This window comes from Carcharodon carcharias, chromosome 5 (genome assembly GCF_017639515.1).
Source record: "Carcharodon carcharias isolate sCarCar2 chromosome 5, sCarCar2.pri, whole genome shotgun sequence".
Lineage (NCBI taxonomy): Eukaryota > Metazoa > Chordata > Chondrichthyes > Lamniformes > Lamnidae > Carcharodon > Carcharodon carcharias.
In genome coordinates, this window is record NC_054471.1 from 103895464 (window position 1) to 103914318 (window position 18855).

Below are 18855 nucleotides of genomic sequence, written 5' to 3' on the forward strand. Positions count from 1 at the left end.
AGCAAGATGTATCGAATTCTCTTTGCAGGCCTAATATGTCACACAGGCAATGCTACTCCGATATTTACTGTGCTCTACGTATTCGTAGTGTACGTATAGGCACTGGAAGCAACACCAGCCTAGACAAATTTCTTATGCTCTTCTGGATGTCAAATGAGAAATTATTGGTGGTGAGAGCAGGGCTGAAGTGGTGGACACTAAGCCGGAGGATATATACCATAATGTTCATACTGTGCAATGCTGCTTCATTGGTCTGAACACTACACACACAGAGTGATGACGATGAGCTGTTCTGATGAAAGGTCAGTGAACTGAAACGTTAACTCTGTTTCTCTCTCCACAGATGCTGCCAGAGCTGATGAGCATTTCTAGCATTTTCTGTTTTCATTTTGTTTGCCGGTGTTCTGACCATTATTCATCCCTCAACCGACATCACAAAAACAGATTTTCTGGTGATTATTACATTGCTGCTTGTGGGGGTTTGCTGTGCACAAGTTGACTGCTGCATTTCCTCCATTACAACAATGCCCACACTTCAAATGTTCTTCATTGGCTGAGGAGCATTTTGGGGCTGTGCTGAGGTCGTGAAAGGGGTTATATAAATGCAGAGTCAATATTGAGCACTCCCATGGCTACTCCCTCCTGACTGTATATCACTGCGCCTCTGGTGGGTCTGCCATGCAGGTGGGAGAAGACATGCACAGGAATGGTGTTGGAGGATTATGGAATGTTGACAGAAAAGTATGATTTTGCAATTATGGCTATGTCAGGTTGTTGCTTGACTAATGAGTGGGACAGCTCTCCTAATTTTGACACAAGTCCCCAGGCTTTAAAGAGGAGGACTTTGCAGAGTTGACTGGACTGGGTGTGCTATGTCATATCCAAATCTGATGCCAAGGTCATCACTGGCAGATCTCTTATCTATGTTCAAAAACTGCAGAGGTTGTTACAATACAGGCTCTTGCTAAGACTCTAAACATGTTCACAATATAAGGGGAACTTCCATTAATGAACTGATTCTTCTCCTTAGTCAGGCAATTGAGATCTTTTCCATTTCTAGTTCTTGTGTACTTGTCAATGCTTTTGGACAACGGACAGTTCAGGGTTCAATAAGAGAACATGAGTTTCAACTGTTTTTCCTGGTGCAATCTTTCATCTTATTATTAACCTAGCCAAAGGATAGGGCATAAAATAATAACTGCTGCAGCAATTAAGAGTCATTTACAGGCAACAACATACATAAAAAAACAATTAGCATAGGGGACTCCTTTTCCTCTTCGAAGTCCCAGAACGTGTTGTCACCTCCCAAATCCAAGCCCATCTTTCCTGGAAGACCATGCTTGAATCCCTCATTAGGTTTCCACTCCCACCACAGCACCAAAACAGCTCTTATTAAAGTTTCAAATGATAACCTATATGACTATGACCGTGGTAAACTATTCATCCTCATCCTTCTCAACCTGTACACAGCACCTGACATTTGAGATCATCCAAAATCGACTGCCTGTGTCCTTACTTGCCCCAAGTGCTGTTCACCTATCATTCCCTACCACCAACTACCTCCCCCACCACCACCACCACCACCCCACCCACCCCCGCACCCCCCCCCCCCCCCCCCCCCACCGTGCTAGCTGATCTCCAATGGCTCTCAGCAGCTGAAGGCACAGCCACCAATGGGTGAAGTGATAAAATTGGGGATGGTCGAGAGGCCAGAATTAGAAGAGTGCAGATATCTCGGAAGTTGTAGGGCTGGAGGAGATTAAAGAGATAGGAGTGGGATGGGAATTTAAAAATTGAGGCATAGCCTAACCCGGGGCCTAAGCTCCAGAATTCCATCCCTAAACGTCTTTGCCTCTCTACATCGCTTTAAAATCTATCTCTTTAAGCAAGCTTTTGGTCACCTGTCCTAATATCTCCTTATGCAGTTCAGTGTCAGATTTTGTTTGAAAACACTCCTGTGAAGCACTTTGGCTGCTTTATTACATTAAAGACACTATATAAATGCAAGTTGTTGATGTTGTGGTGTTAAAAGTCAGCTGGAATAAGCATCGTCAATGCTTTCGATCACACAGGAAGAAGAGGCCCATCCAGAAGAATCAAAGCAATTTTTAAATAATGGCTTCCCCTAAAGGATCAGTTCAAATTGGACGCTTAGTGTCTGAAGTGCTGCTGAGGGGCTCCAGTGGCAATAAGGAGAGAATCCATAAACCACATTAAACTCAGGGTCGTATTAGCTTGGAGCAATTTAATGTGTGCCAGGCCTGAGACAGAGAGCCAGCAGCCAATGTATACACCAATGCTGCATGTGTCATGCATGTGTCAAGCAGCATTTTAACACCAAGCTCAAATCGACTTTTAATTGCCCAATCCACTTAGCCATATAAAAATATGATGCAGAAATATTCTCATGTGCATAAATTTGCAATCTTGGAGCGTCACACAAAGTAGGCAATTGTGCTTAAAATGCCTTTAAAAGGCAATTATCACCATTTTAGCAAGCTGATTATTACTTATGTGCAGAAATTCTGTTTGAAAGCTGAGCACCGATTTTTTGCACGGAGCGTTTTTGGAAGCAGTGATGTGGGGGCGGAAGAAGGGAAATCAGTGTAATATGGCACGACTGAAATTTCTCCGCTGTGACAGAATATTAAGTGCATGTGATAAGCTTAACGACTAGAGTAATTTCTAGGCTTTAGCAGAAATTCAAACGAACTGAACCGAGAAAACCATCACATCATACAATAATGTTTATTTCTTCTTTCAACTAATCAAATGCCACTGGCTGCATTTTTCTAAAACAGTGTGGTCCGTAATGTATCTTTCATTGTGACTTATTTTTCTAGGCTGGATGTGGCTTTTGAAACAAAGATGGGGAGTTCAATTTGAAGGCATTAGATTTTTGTAAGCAAAGGTGAAAATTGCACTTTCACACTGAGATCAGATCAATGCTAAATGAAAGTGCATGGATAAAATTTCAACATAACTTACTACCAGAGTTAATGTGTTGAATCCATATGACTCTTCTTCAGAGCTCTGAAGAGTCATATGGACTTAAAACGTTAACTCTGTTCCTCCCTCCACAGATGCTACCAGGCCTGCTGAGTTTTGCCTGCATTTTCTGTTTTTATTGCGGATTTCCAGCATCCGCAGTATTTTGCTTTTAACTTCCTACCAGGTTCAACATTTGTGCCTTTTACATTCTCTTTTAACAAGCAATCTTAAGCTGAGAACCTATTTAACAATCATAATAAAACTCAGTAACTGCTTATACCGTCTTGGGAGCTGGTTATATCCTTCACAAGAACTTCAATTAAATTCCATTCTCTCAGAGGTAACAAAATGGAAACACTAACATCCTTCCGAAAGGTTAAACTCCTGGGCTTGGCTCTGGGCATTTGTGATCATTGGCTTATCATGCGAATATGGACTAAATTCAATGTAATAACATCCAGTTATTTTGTCACAGGGCAGTAAGGAAAAAAAAAGTATGGGAAAAATACTTGCAGACTCCCTGGGGCTTTTTCTTACTAACACTGTTAAGTGCAAAAGATTCTGAAATGTTTGGGGTACATTTGAAAGTTAAAAAGAGATTAAAGAAAACATTGAAGAAAGAATGATCACAGTCATAATACCAGCCTGAGGATTTTACCAAATTGTCAATCCAGCATCACTTCTGTACTAGTATAACGAATGCTTGTAATTTTACCTTGAGATCAGCTTCACCAGCATCATGAGTGTCCTGACAGAAAATACTGTATCCTCCATTCCAAACACCTCTGACCAGCTGAGGAAGCAAACAGACTTATTTTGTAGCTATTGCTAGTTTATCTCACAAAATTAACAAAGAAGAAGGTCTTTTTTTTTCAAAAGATTTAAAGAAAAATCCTCTCCATCCCAATGCATACAAAAGAACCACGTTAACAAGAAATGGAAATATGTTCCAGCAAGCTAGTCACTTCACAGGGCCCAGGTTGAAGCCATCCAATCTGGTAAAGACTCTACCCAACTCATTCCATTTCCTGGTGAATGGTTGAAGTATTTTCATAACATTCAGAGCAGTGGGAAAAGGTGTGGGAAGTGCATGGGGAATTGTGAATCTGAATGACTCAATGTATGAGGAAGGCCTTTTCGTGATGAGCTACGAAAATAAAACAACAAAACTACAACCAACTACAGGGGGATATTACCATAATGAGTTATTTTATCTATGGCCGACAGGGAGAGGGCTACCTGGGGAGCTGGCATGCAAGTCTTAATGGAGGAACATTCCTAAGCAGTTTTCCCCTGTGCGGATGACAGAAAATCTTATTTGTACATGGAAAATAATGAATGAAGGTTTGAAGCTCGTGCCAGACAGTTCTTATGTTACCTTGCATCTGATACACGATATCCTATTCATTGCATTCTCCCCCTTAGGGTCAATTGTTTCCCTCCAGTACTGTCGAATACTGTCGTCCGCAAAAAAACCCAAACAAATGCAGACAGCAGGAATGCACCCAGAGATTTGCACATTGGGTTTATTTAGGACTGGCGCAGCCATGCCAATCGACTAAGTCCGTGTTGTACTTGAAGCGGCCAGGAGACTAGATGAGGCACAGACTTCCCTTGTGGGCATCCTGCTCCGCTTGACCACATAAAGGGAAGTTTTTGGACATATCTCGGAGAACATGCTCTTGTACATACCTTCAGCATGCAAACTTCCTAAGGGGCTTCATAAGCGAAAGTAGATGGGAAACTGGATAAGCCAACGAAGAACCGACTCAGAAGGGTGATCAAAAGCTTGGATGAAAAGATGGCTCAACGCTAAGGTTTCAACCTCAGCATAGGGTCAAGCAAGAGTGCAAGGTCAAGGATCAGCAGGTTCAGTCTGAGTCAGTACCTGTGAGACAGGTGGAATCAGTGGCAAAGGAAGCAGAATTACAATGGGGGCTGTTGATTTCAGTCTCCATGAAGTTAAGCTAGAAGAAGCTGTGACTCATTCATGGCTGGATGTTGGTCAGGCACTCTGACAGCACTGAGGTGGTTTGGGGAAATTGCATCATTCAGCATAGAAGTAGGCCATTTGCCCCATCGTGCCTGTGCTGGCTCAGTTAAAAAAAAATCCTCTTCATCTCCTCCCAACTTTTTTGCCAATTATTTTAAATACGTGTCTCTCTACTTGCTCTATCAAAACCCTTTGTAATTTTAAACACCTCTATTAAATTCTCCAATTAACCTCATTGGCTCTAAGGACAACCATCTCAGCTTGTCTAGTCTCTCCTGATAACTGAAGTCCCCTCAGCCCTCGAGAAAGGTGATGGGGAGGCCAGCCCTGCCCGCGGCAGGCGTCATGGTAGGCAGGAGCAGAAAATATTGTGAGATTGGAAAACTCAGTTTACCGCCGTCGTAAAATCAGTCCAGGATCGTCCGCTCCAGCCATCAATGGCAGCCATGTTTCCCGCTGCGGCATGTCAGGAACATCAATGTAATACATTTGCATCTCATTATAAGGGCTGCTCACCGGTGCCAGGATGGGGGGAGAGTCAGTTACAGAATGACATAAGTGACTTTGGACCAGAATGGGAGGATGGTTGAGTGAAGAAGCGCCTCAACGTTGAGCTTGTAAAGACTGTCCTTGTCCTAGTCCAGGCAGGGGGAGGGCCTGTCAGTCCAGTCTCAGTCATGCCCAGCATGTTGTGCACAGGGCATTTGTCGTAATGTCATGCGTGTTGGCCCAAGGGTTTCTGGCATGATACTGGGCTGCAGGGAGGCATCTCCAGCCTTTAGATGGGGAAAAGGTACTGTGGGGGCATTTGAGGGTGTCGGAAGGGGGGATATTTGCCAGACTGTGTAAGTGACCTCAAGATGGGGAGGGGTGAGGTCCACACAGGGTATAGGCACATTTACCTCACCATGTTCTGAGGGTAACAAAGGGATATCCACCACAATCATGATGGAATCAAGGAATACAGGGGGAGGATTGAAGGGTTCTTGGAGGGAGGGAAACTTGAACATTAAGCTTCTCTAGGACAATGGGAGGGATTTCCACACTCACACAGGGAGGGTCCAAGCTGGTCTGGTAATGAGACCTCAGCACCACCATCTTCCAACCTGCAGCGACCGCTCAGTACAAAATTAAAATGAGGAGATACTCTGCTGGTGAAAGCTCTGAGGGTCAATTGGCGGGCAGGTGCATGCACTGGGGGGGGGGGGGGGCAATTAAAGGGGCACCGAACTGAACTGAACATTCCCAAATGAGGAGTGAGGCACACATGAGACATGTTAGGAGTCTTTCAATGACAATGCAGGGAATCAGGAAAGTGAAGCTATGATGGGCTTCCATGCGAGACTAATCCTGCAAAGTGGCATGAATCAATCTCCTTCTATTAACCCCTCGTTCACAATGTGCAGACTCCCCAGAGTGGTAACGCATTCCAGAGCAACTGGGCGACTGGACCATCTTCAGATGTGTGTTACAATTGTGGTGCTGGCAGCTCCATAGAAGAGATGCCCCAGCCCCCTCAAATAATCTCAGTTCCTGACTAAACGTTTTTCCTCATGTATAATCCAAGGAAGTGTGGTATTAGAGTGCAGTGAATGAGGGTCCAATCACCTGGGCTGAAAGCAGCACATCCACGCACCCAGCCAAAGCAATCTCATCGCAGTTAGTTATGTAAAGGGGTTGGGGATGGGCGGTGTGGGAAGGTGCACCTTGAAACGAGCCCTGTGCTGGCCTGGATTTTTGGGGCAATTAGTTTCCAAAGCCCTTGAACCCACATTCACTGATGAGTCATTGACAGAAAGAGAAGCTTTGCAGGCTGATGCTGACTCTTGTCTGTTTCTCATTGATGCTGCAGACAGGAGACCCTCAGGAAGATGGGGCCTGGATTTATTGCTGCTGTATAACCTCATACAGGCAGGAGAGAAGGGGAAGATTGCGACAGAGGCTCCAGGCTCGCCAAAGGGAGGAGCTAAACCCTCAACACCAAGGGGCAGCAGGGCCACATCCAGATACAGAGGATGAGGTTCACAGAGACGTCGTGCATAGGAGCCTCGCAAGACCGATGTTGTACAAGACTCGCACATCTTATCTGCAGATGAGCGAGAGAGTGTTGCCGACACCCGGCATGTCCAGGGATCTGGTAACTCAAATTTACCACATTCTCCAGGAATTGGTGCAATGGGGACTGGGAGAGCATCCTTTGCCATTGGCTGTGAAAGTAACTGTTGCACTGAACTTCTACACTAATAGCTCCTTCCAGGGCTCCACTGGGGACCTCTGTGGCATCTCTCAAGCGTCCACGCACAAATGCATTCATGAGGTCACAGACACCCTTTTACCAAGGCCCACAATTACATCAACTTTGACAGAGATCAAACAACCCAGGATGCCAGAGCACTGGGCTTTGCTGAGATTGCTAGATTCCACAGGTGCAGGGTGCCATCGACTGTACTCATCTGGCTCTAAAAGTAGCCTGACAACAGGCACTGCCATACATAAACAGGAAAGGCTACCACTTGCTCAATGTACAGCTAGTCTGCAGCCATAAGAAACTGATCATGTAGGTTTGCGCCCGATACCCAGGAAGTGTCCAGGACTCGTACATCTTGAGTAGATCGCAGAACCTGCGCATCTCCGAGGGACCACGCAGGGTCCAGGATTGGCTCCTCAGTGACAATGGGTACCCGCAAAGGATGTGGCTGATGACACCTGGTGGCAGCCACAGAATCCTGTGGAGACAAGGTACAACAATGTTCATGCCACTACCCAAGCATTGGTGGAGCAGACCATAAGCAGCTTAAAGATGTGATTCCGATACCTGGACAGACCTGGAGGAGCATCCCAGTATGGTCCCCAGAGGATCTCACGGATCATCGTTGTTTGCTGCACACTGCACAACCTGGCGCTGCAAAGGGGGAGGACTTGCCAGATGCTGACATGGAGGAACTGCACATCTCCTCCGACGAGGAAGCCGAGGCTGCAGAGGAAGAGGCCTTGGCATGGGCCAGACGAGGCAGGCGTGCATAGCCACCAGATTCCACAAGGAGGATCTCGACCTGCAGTGGGTGGGATTTTCCAGCCCCACACATTGCCAGGATCACCCAGTCCCATCGAAAGTCAATAGAATTTTGGCTGGGCCAGCGATACTCCGGCAGCAGGTCCCGCCATGACGAGGCAGGAAAATACCAGCCAGTGAGTACCCTCTTGGACAAGTGCCCTCCTTCATGGGCTAACATTAACACCAGCGTTGATATTCCTCTCATTTCAACTTCAATATAAAAATGAATAGTTACATGTCAGGCTCACGTTGTCCTGATCCTTTGCAGGGTTATGAAGCCTCGGGAGCATGTGTCCTTGCTGAGATGAGGTGCTAACAGGAGGAGGACGTCCCAGCATCAGATGTCAGAAGGTGCTGCTTCTTCAAGGGTCTCTCCAGCTTCCCAGTAGCAACAGCAGCCTAGAACAGCCAGGAGCTGTTCCACTATCCTCAGCAGGCTCTTGGCTGTCTGCCTTCAATGTGACAAAGCTCCTAAAGGAGATCCATCTCCAGCAACAGGACAATACATCCTGTATAACCTTAATGGTGAAACTGATAGGTGACACTTGGCAGCTGAAAGATGCCACCAATGGCTTCAGTGATGGAGTGCTGCTCCTACAGCAGTGCAGGAACGCTGTCCTGCACCAAGGTCTCGATGGCGACCACCATCCTATCAGTGCTGAGCTCGGTGCATTGGCATGCCAGCGCTATTACCTCAGACTGAAGGTGGACATACTCCTCAATCGCCCGTTGCAATCTGCGAAATGCAGCTGACATCCCTCCCTGATGTTCCTGTGCTTATCATTGCAGCTCCAGCAACTGAGACATGACCGAGCCAAGATGCTCATCATCTGACTCGCACTCCAGCAGTACTCCAGGTGCCGGCAACCTCGGATATCCCTGCCTCGGCCAATTGTGGAACAGACTGTGTGCTGTGCTCACCAGATTGTAACCCCAAGGCTGCTCTACATCTAGGTCCCACTGAGGTGTGCGTCACTGCACTGGTGGAGAGTGTGAGTGAGCTCTGTGACTGCTCTTCAAAAGGTGTTCCTTAGGTTTCTCACCAAGCTAAGGGCCTGGCTGGTTGAGGGTCTTGAGCGCATTGCAGAGGTGCCTATGAAAGAAGTAGAGAAAATTAGTGCATGGCAGGCAGCTGTAAAACAGGACAATGCATTCACAGTATGGTTGTCTGAGAGATGAGCTGGTGCAAGATCCTCATGTGGGTGTTTGCCAACGATCTCAGCATCAGCACAGGCATGGTCACGTCCTCTCTCATGCCAGCTCAATTGCTTAATTTTCAAAGGCAGCAAGGAACTTGGGTTCTAGCATTCCACCCCGAGGATCTCTCCCTGCGGTTGTGTGCGAGCTTGTCCTGCATAAAAGACAGGTGGAGAGTATGGGCAGAACTCATATGAGGGTGGTGAGTGAAGACATGGATGGGATGAGGACACAAGCTCCAGAGGAAATGAGCCCAGATGGAGATGTGCAGGTGTGGGTGAGAGTGAGTGGTGATGTCCCTTGAGCTGGCAGTGTGTGATATCCCTGTGAATGTCTGATGGGCTTGTGAGTGTGTGATTTGCGAGTGATCAGATTGAAATACCTTGGCTGAATGGATGAGATCATTTGTCCTCCTTCTGCACTGGATGGATGACCTCCTATTTGCAACATTAACAATAACCACTGCTGCCACCGCCTCCCAAGCCAGAGTGGTAGACACCCTCCAGCCATCACATAGAGGACAAAGCCACGGACCTCCAGCAGGCCTTCCAGTGAGGCATCGCTAAACTTGGGGGCTGCAGTCTTCTCCCCTCTTGGGGCCAGCTCTCTCATGTGTGGCAGTCTTGGGCTGCTGCAGTCATTAACAAAGCTCTGCACAGCTGCTGTTTAGATATAGCACCCAGAGTCAAAAGAGGTAAACGTAGAGCGGGGTGGATGAATCAGAGGCTGCCCGCCTACAATCCGGCGTGTTTCCCAGGCGTACGTAATCAATGCAGCAGGAAGCGAACAATACAGTGCAAAAACCCACTACTGCGGCCAGCAAGTAAAAGGCCATTTCTCACACTGGCTCCACACTTGGTGCACTGAGGGGACAATCCCGCTGTTAAGAGTTGGGTGACATCAGCGCATGTGTAAGACGCAGATGATGTTGGCAAAAGGCAGCGTGCAGATGATGAAGAAAAGGTGACCAAGGATAAAAACTGTCGGGCCTCTGGAGGTGAGAATGCGGGGAAAGTTGGGGCAGGGAGACAAGCCACTGCCAGGGCTGCACTGGCTATGCACAGAAAATAGGAATGTAATCCCACAAGGGCAGCCTCTGGGGTCTGGATAAGACAAGGGAGGTGATGGCATGGTTCAATGTGGGGGAACTCCAGAGAGGTTAGAGATGACTCACCTAGCACAGCAATAGCAAGCAATTGGTGACCTTAGACTTTGCGATGGTGGCAATATGAACAGTTCGTAAACTGGGCTGGAGAGATTGAAACAGGGAGATTTGAGAGAGATGGACACAGACTGCTCTGAGGCAACAAAGCATTCAAGCAAACATAAGGGGTGATGCTACAACCTGGCACTTCCAACAGTGAGTGACATGCTGTAGATTTTATATTTCCAGCTATAGGCTGAATGTGGGAATTCACTGTTATCATAACAATGAGGAAGTAGTGATGAGACTTGCACAATGATTTACAAGCACAGAGCAACATTCACAGCTGGGCATTGAATTTTTAAAAAGAATCTGACCTAATCCATATGATTCTAGTCACTTTGCAGTTGTATTTTAATTCCACCCAATTCCTCCACCATTTACAGAATCATAGAATCAACTTCATTTTATTTCATGTTTAAATATGAGAATTCATAAATATGCTTAACAAACAAGTCTAGCGTTTGTTTTAATGTCTTACCATAATTTTCATTATTGGTATCTTTTTAAATCACTGTGACAACACATTCAACATCTGGAGAAATTTGCCCTCCACTGCTTCATAGAATTTACCAACCTTCAAAAGCACTTCCACTATCACTGGACACAAGTACAAATGAGGCCACACAATTTCAAAATCTCTAGTACTTGTCCAACCTATGAACTTAGTTTTATGGGGGAGTCGTTAATAAAACATTAATGTTAATTAACAATGGTTTAATGTCAATTAAACAAATTTTTTTTGTACTGGTAGCTATTAAATAATAACTAGATTTACCTATTCTCATTGCTTCATATGTATGAGCACTCTATGTTGCAAGTTGAAATGGCCGATGCTTGTTTCCAAGCTAGGTTAACCCGACTCCGCAAACCCAAGGTAATCTAGATGTTCAAATACTATTTGCAATATTTTGACATGTTCTGGACAGTGCAAATTTGAGAAAATCTGTCTGCTTACCCAGAAATTGGATTGCACATTCTGCACGTGCCCAAAAATGTCAGATGGCCTCATTCTTTATTGCTGGTCAACAGCAGGCAGCAGTTCTGGTGCCACCAGAAACTCATTAGTCCCAGGTCACCTCAAGATCAGCCCGCAGAGATCATTACAACAGTGAAGGGGGGATTGGGGGGAGGGGGGGCAGGAGAAAGTAATTGGGAGGCGGCCAAGTGGTAGACGTGCCAGTGGATTTAATGTAGGGTCCTGTTCCTCCCGATTTCACAATGCAGTATGTAAAATGTTTTAAATGTACTTTAGCTGGCAGCCGTCAGATGTCCCTTTAAGGGCCACTGGTTTTGTTGATAAGCATCTGAAGAAACGGACCCAGAGCATGCACGGCACTTTCAGCAGTTAACAGCACAACCTAGTTTTGCAAAGGGGGCTTCAAACAGGTGATAGGCTGACAGTTTTCATATGCAATTTCTAAGCCCAAGTGTCTGCAGTGCACATGAGGTGTGCTATTCTGACAGAAAGTGTGGTTCATGTGCCTGTGTGGCTGCAGAACACAGGCCCAGTATGGGAAATCAAGAGAGTCCTGGCTGCGAGCGCCTAGGTCACTGCTGCCATAGAACAACAGCCAGAAGGCCCCAAAGTGTTGCAAAGGATGGGTCTGACCACAGGGTCACAGGATGCTCCAAGCAGTTGAACTGTGCTGTACTACCTCTCCCTTATGGAAAGGTTTATGCAGAAAGAAACCTCTGACCACAAATCTATCAGGCAGTGGTCCACACGTACTGTCCTCAAGGCCCTGTGGGAAAAGAAGAAAGTAGATCTTGTCAATCAAAGCCATTTGGTAGAATACCTCACCAGAACTTTCCAACAAGCACCCAAGATATAGCTTGGCTGGTGGTGAGAAAGGCCCTCCCCATCAGATACTTCTTGCACACCCGGAGTCTCACCCCCTCCGCATGCTGGCCTCGACATGGCTGTGGTGGGGACGAGAACATTGTCTACCTCCTTCTGCCATGTACCTTTGCACAGGAGGTCTGGAGAGAGATGCAGTGGTTTTTGTCGAGGATCATCCTGAACAGCTCTGTGATACAGGACTCTGTGCTCTACAGCTGTTCCCAGAAGCACACACCGAGGTAAAGATCAATTGCACCAGCCATCAACTCGGTGAAAAATGTTCCTTGGCCTGCCTGAAACTTGCTGGTCTTCCAGTCTCATGAGTTGTACTCGACCGGGGTCAGCCAGGGGCCCTTGGGCACCCATAGGGAGGAGGGTCAGCAGGTGCACACCCCAGGGCCATACACCAAGGTGACTCCAGGACTGTCCGGCCAATCCAAATCCCCTCTTCTTGTGACCTTAGTCGCTCCAGTTCCACAGGCCGAGGAGGGTTCCACTGTACACAGAAGGATCCCGAAAGCAGGCTGGGGCCCTCCGGGTCTCAGCCCTCTAGAGGGCGCCCACCAAAGTCATCACAGACAGGGCATCACAATCAGCAGGCTGCCTTCGCTTCCACTGTAGGTGTCCAGGGAGCACCAAGGCGTAGTGGCAAGGTTAGGAAGGTTAAGAAGATGTACTTTCACAGCCTGGGCACTGGTGTTAATGTTCGCTATTGCCAAAAAAACTCCCAAGAATGTCTCCCTGCCTATGGCTCCTTGTTCTGATAACTTTGCAAGGAGCTGTGAGCGCTTCCATCAGTGACTGTTCCACGGCCAGCTTCAGATGTGAAACCTTTCTGCACAAGGTAAAGGCAGGTGTCTCAGTCTACGGCCTCTTCCCTGTGCTTTGTGCAGCTTTCAGACCAAGTGTTGATCTGGCCTCACACTCCCCGGACACATTACTGATGCCTGCACCTCAATGGTGCTTGTCATTGATGCTAGAATGTCGTGGCAGATGTCACAGAGTTCCATCATTCTCTCTGTGGGCTCCCAACACCTTTAAGGTGGGGCCCGTCCCAATCTCTTCAGCATCTGTGACCAGTGACGCTGTGCTCCTGAAGGGCTCAGGTGCTGAAGGCAGACAAGGGATCAGATGCTTTTAAAGTTTCATGGCTGCAACTCTACGATATGACTCTGATCACAGAGCGCAAGCGAGCTGCCCTCGGCCAGACAGGAGTCAGACATTCCTGGCAGAATGGGGGGGGGTCACTCATCCTCTTGTGGCACTGGGTGGCTGTCCTCTTTTGCAGAGCGTTGGAGCTCTCCGCTGCTGCCACCGCCTGCCAAGCCAGATTAGTGACCTTGCTGCCCATCCTGCGGCCACAGCGGGAATAGAGGACATCATGGCGAGCCTCCAGTGCGTCCAAAAGGCACTCGAGGGACGTATCATTAAACCTGGGGGCTGCAGTCTTTTTGCCTTTGCGGGCCATCCTGTCATCCATGCAGCAGTCATGGGCTGGAAGCAGTGAAAGGGGCGTGCGTGGCTGGACTTTAAGCATAGCGGCCGGCATGATGAAGCGACGAGGTGATGGCATGGCAGGCGAATGAGAGCCCGCCCGTCAAGGAAACTGTCATGCGCGTTTCCTAGGAATGCATCATTAATGCAGTGGGTTTGGGATGATATGTGTGAAAAGCCGCCACTGCGGCCAGCAGGTAAAACATCATTTTACCCACCCAGTATCACACTTAGTGCAAATCTGGGACGATTCTGCCCGATATCACTAATGCAATATCATTGGTGCAATGCATATGTACCACAGGAGGGGCTTTTAGAGCCCAATTCTGGAGGTAAATAAATTTTAGGAAAGATCACTTGTTGACACTGCAGATCATTTGCTTCGGGGAACTGACTAATCAATAAAGAATAGGTCAGTATGAAAATGCTCTGAATTATTTCTAATAAATTTTAAGTTGTCTATCGCTGGCCCCATTGAAGCATTGCCTGTGAACCACTTCACTACTTATGGATTGTCTTAGCTTAATGGTGCCCATTTAGATTTAGTGATGTTCAAAACAAAATAAAACAGATTTTCACTTATTTCTCTGTGTTTTCTCTCTTATCTTTAAGTCCTTGTTCATTCCCCTGGTAACTGATGCTAAAAACAAAAACTGAAAAACACCAAAAAAATTAGGGTTTTAAATCATCAACAAGGTCTGATTTAAAAAATTCTTATAAATCATGTACTGAAATAACTATGTGATTATTTGAATCAGATCATTTTCCTAATCACTGTGAGACATTTAGGAAGCCCTCCCTTCAAAAGAAGATCAGAGTGCTGGCAAGTTAGTTAGATGTCTTGGATATTTTATTATTTTGATGGGAGATGGGTAAGTAAAACACTGAGAAACCATCTCTTAGGAGGCTGAATAATCCAAATGAAGTTAAAATTGTCCCAGTCCAAAAAAAGATTGTGGGTTGAAGCCACAATTTGACCCCACCATCTGCAATGCAGTACCATTGGAGTGCTGCATTGTCAAATCAGAATTGAAACTATAGGGGTCCAACTTCCTTTTCTGGCAGATGTTAAAAATTCTATGGCACTACCGAAGAGAAAAAATAATTGATGATGTCCTGATCAACATTTTTCTCTAAGCCAGCAAAAAAGAATGGCTAACGGGTCATTCGGTCAATTGTTGTTTGTGGGATTTTTCTGCACACAAAATGGCTGCTTCATTTAGCTATCCAATAAGAGTTAAGCCCTTCAATTCGATTCATTGCACGCAAAGAGTTTTGAGCTATGTTTGGGAGACATGATAAACAACTATATATATTATATATATAATATATATGCAAGGGCCTTTTTGTACGTAGTCTATAAAGACAGGCTTGGTGGAGACATTCTTTTCTTGTTCAGTGTTTTCTTGGATTCGCTCTCCAGACATTCTGTTTCAATCATTTCTTCAGCAGCTGATTAAGGAACATATAATGATAATACAATGGAATTAAAACTAATAGATACAGATATTTTTAAAATGTCAGCACTCAGGTGTTGCATACAGGAGTTTGGTCATCTTTTAGCCGAATGAGTATAATATAAATGCACAAAAAACTGAGACTGGTTAAGGGAGGGAACTCCTTTGCATCTACACAAAGAATTGAAATAAGGATTAATCTGAAAAAGTTATACTTAATGCATTGAAGCAGAACAAGGAAATGACTCAGTGTAAACATGACTCGTTCTCTGTATATTCTTATCTAATTATAATCAGGCATGCTAAAAGCACATTTTACTTCTGTATAATGTATATAAACACAGAGAAATGCAGCATTAGAAGCTTACACATGTCCTTTAAGTGATGTCATTAAAAAATTTCCCTCCTTACTGCTTCTTTCCTGACCTGTTGCAGTAACTCAGGCCAGCACTTCATTGAGATTTTGTTTGGCAGCTCATTCTTCATAGCAGATCCTGAACTGTGAGTGCCACAGGGCTGATCCACTTCAGGGGCATCTCAGCTGGGCTGGATCTTAAACGTATCTAACAGCCCCACTTTTATTTTCCAGCTGTGATACTGGATCGTGATGAGCAGTTGAGAGCTGGACCCCTGATTTTTATTTCATTAGGCTCCGAGACCCAGCTGCCCCTCGCCACAGTGTGCAACCAAAGCAAAGGTAGCACCAACCAGTGATTGAACTGGGGTCTTGGTCCATATGGCTTAATACCAAGCCAACTGGGTTCAATTAGCTCCAAATTGTTTTTATTAAACACAAACAGCAATGAGAAACTGTTAGACGACAAGATAGACAAAGCAAAACATGAGAAAACTGTGGGGGCGGGGGGAACAAATTATTTCATGAAAACCAACAAAATGTTCACATTTCTCACCTCACAAAACATGTATAAGGAAAGCAGCGTTAATCCAATATTATAGACCACTAGTATTCCCCTAGAAGATAAAGGTGCCTTGTTCTGCATGTACTTTGGTCCAGCCCAAACCACAAAGAGGTACAGGAGACTAAGTATAAAAGTAGGGGGATACTTATCTAGAAGGAAAAAACCCTCAACTCTGGAATCTGGAACAAAGAGAAATGAATGTGAGAACAGCTCTTCAAGAACAAAAACACTTTCAATCTGCAACTGTGTATAGCAAATAATAAATGCAGCTTAACTTCCAGTTAGCTTTGAGATGATGCACAATACACTTTACATCAAGCATGGCTTGACTTTTTTATGACATGTAGAAAATAAGTTACAGCCTGTTATTATCTTTCTCAAGAATTGTGAAACCATGTGGAAAAATGTACACACCAAATTAATACAAATGTTCTTTATTTTCCCCATGGTATCTGCTGATTGCCTTACAAAACAAACACATTGTGAATGAAAGCATCGCGAATGAAATTACATTATTAAAATTACTTTTTGTATTTTGCTCATAGTGGATTGAAAAATTGTCATTATCTAAGCTACAAACTGAATAAACCTTAATTCCCCAGCATTAAGCAAATTGTTATAGTTCAGTGCACAGCTAAGCACAGCTAGGCAACAAGTTGTCACTCATGTTCACTACACAGCCAGCTGAAGAGGAAGCTTTCAGATAGAGATAGAATGCCACATTGATAGATTATCTCAAATAAATGAGGGAGCACAGCAACATTTTCAGATAAACTGCTTTCAATCATCCAAAAGATTCCAACATAAATACTTTTGTGACAAGACTGGATGAAACCATACACGTGGGGAACATCAAATTGGGAACAATCTGTCTCTTTCTCCAAAGGGTTGGGTCATTTTCAAATGCCTTACACGTCACATTGCTTTATAAGTTAATTGTTCAGGTTGCAAAGTGAGCTCTTGTTTAAAGCAGGTGGCAAAGTTACCCTAATGCATGTGGAAAAAGTACAGTGCTTTCTCGGCAGATAGTCGGGTTTCTGCAGTTACCAACTATGAGTGAAAGTGGGCAGTGTAAAAGTGTAAGTCTTTGACTGCTGTTAAGACGCTTAAATAACTGGGCTCCAATAAAATATTACTAACAATCCATCTTTGTGCAACTTTTCAAACATGCTTAAAAAGGTTTCAAATAACACAGAATGAGGACGAGGAGGGAGTAAAATGTCATCAAGCTATTATTCAGGAGAATGAAAATTCTTATCTTGGCCATCCCCTTTGCACATATATATCTTAGGAACTTGTATGCTAACACAACAAACACCACAGTATGTGCCTCTACGCTGATCCCCTATTTCATTACATTCAATGGGACTTTCTTTTTTAGACTCAATTGCTCTTTGTCACTTCAATAATGTTGAATTTAAGAGTTGCATCCCACTTAAAAGAAAAGCCCAGGGTCGTGGTGCTCTGTTGGCTTGTGTGCAACAAAATAGTAGAGAACACAGAGACTGCAGGGCCAGTAACCATACTGCAAAGCAGCATATGGATAAATGAAAGTCTTGCATTTATGTAGCATCTTTCATAACCTCTGTACATCCTAAAGCACTCTACAGGCAATGGAATAACTTGAGCTGCATCACTGTTTTAAGGTAGGAAATAGAAACAGCTGTATGAGTCCAGAAGAGACACCTTAATCGCCTGACTCAGCCAAATAACATAGTCAGCAGAAAGACAATCAATAAGGATGGCTGCTCAAGTGGTCAAAGGTGGTTTGTTCAGTTTGCAGCCTCCACTGGAAGTGTGGGTTGGAATCCCACTTCTGAAAATATCTACTTCTACTTTACTGAGGAAGAGGTTGCTGACAAAATATTGGTAGAAGCAAAGATGGTAGAGGTAATGGATGTGGTGAAAGTGGATAAGGAAGGATGGACTATGCTCAGTGTGGAAAAATCATTGGGCCCGGATGGCTTGCATCTGTCATTGCTAGAAGAAGTTAGGGTGGATGTAGTGGAAGGGCTTGGCATAATCTTCCCCTGATGTGAGGGAGGTGCCAGAGGATTAGAGGGTGGCAAATGGAACCACAAAATTGTGGAATGATACTGCATAAAAGGAGGCCATTCAACCATTCATGCCTCTACCAGGTTTTTCAACAAGCTATCCAACTAATCCCATTACCCCGCCCTTTCCTCATAACGAATCAAATATTTGTTTCTCTTTTGTAAGTTACTATTGAATATGCTTCCATCACCTTTCCAGGCTGTGCACAGCAGATCACAACAACGTGCTGTGCAAAAAAAATCACCACATCTCACCTCTGGCTATTTTGCCAATCACCGTAAATCTGTGTCCTCTGATTACATGTCCTCCTGCCACTGGAAATAGTTGTATGTCCATTATCCTATCAAAACTCTTGATGATTTTGAATACCTATATTAAATCTTCCCTTGATGTTCTCAGCTCTGAGGAGAATAATACCAGCTTCTCTAGTCTTGCTGTATAAGTGAAGCCCTGCGCCCTGGTACCATTCTGGTAAATCTCATTTGCACACTCTCCTTGACATCCTTCCTAGAGTATAGTATTCAGAAATGAACACAATACTCCAGCTGGGGCCTAGCCAGTGATTTATAAAAAGATCTCTCTTTTGGTCCCACCCTTTCTTTGACTATCCTTGTACTTATAAAAGATAACTGCGTTCTCTTTTATA

General features: G+C 45.0%; 1 protein-coding gene across 1 annotated transcript in view; it reads right to left on the reverse strand.

Moving 5' to 3' along the window:
* elovl5 (ELOVL fatty acid elongase 5) overlaps window positions 1–18855 on the reverse strand; it is a 108198-nt gene that overhangs the window by 21277 nt on the left and 68066 nt on the right. Inside the window, exons 3-4 of the mRNA XM_041188069.1 lie at window positions 16146–16333; window positions 3707–3784 (exon numbers count right to left, since the gene is read on the reverse strand). Of these exons, the coding sequence (XP_041044003.1) occupies window positions 3707–3784; window positions 16146–16333 (266 nt within the window). The remainder of the gene's footprint in view (window positions 1–3706; window positions 3785–16145; window positions 16334–18855) is intronic.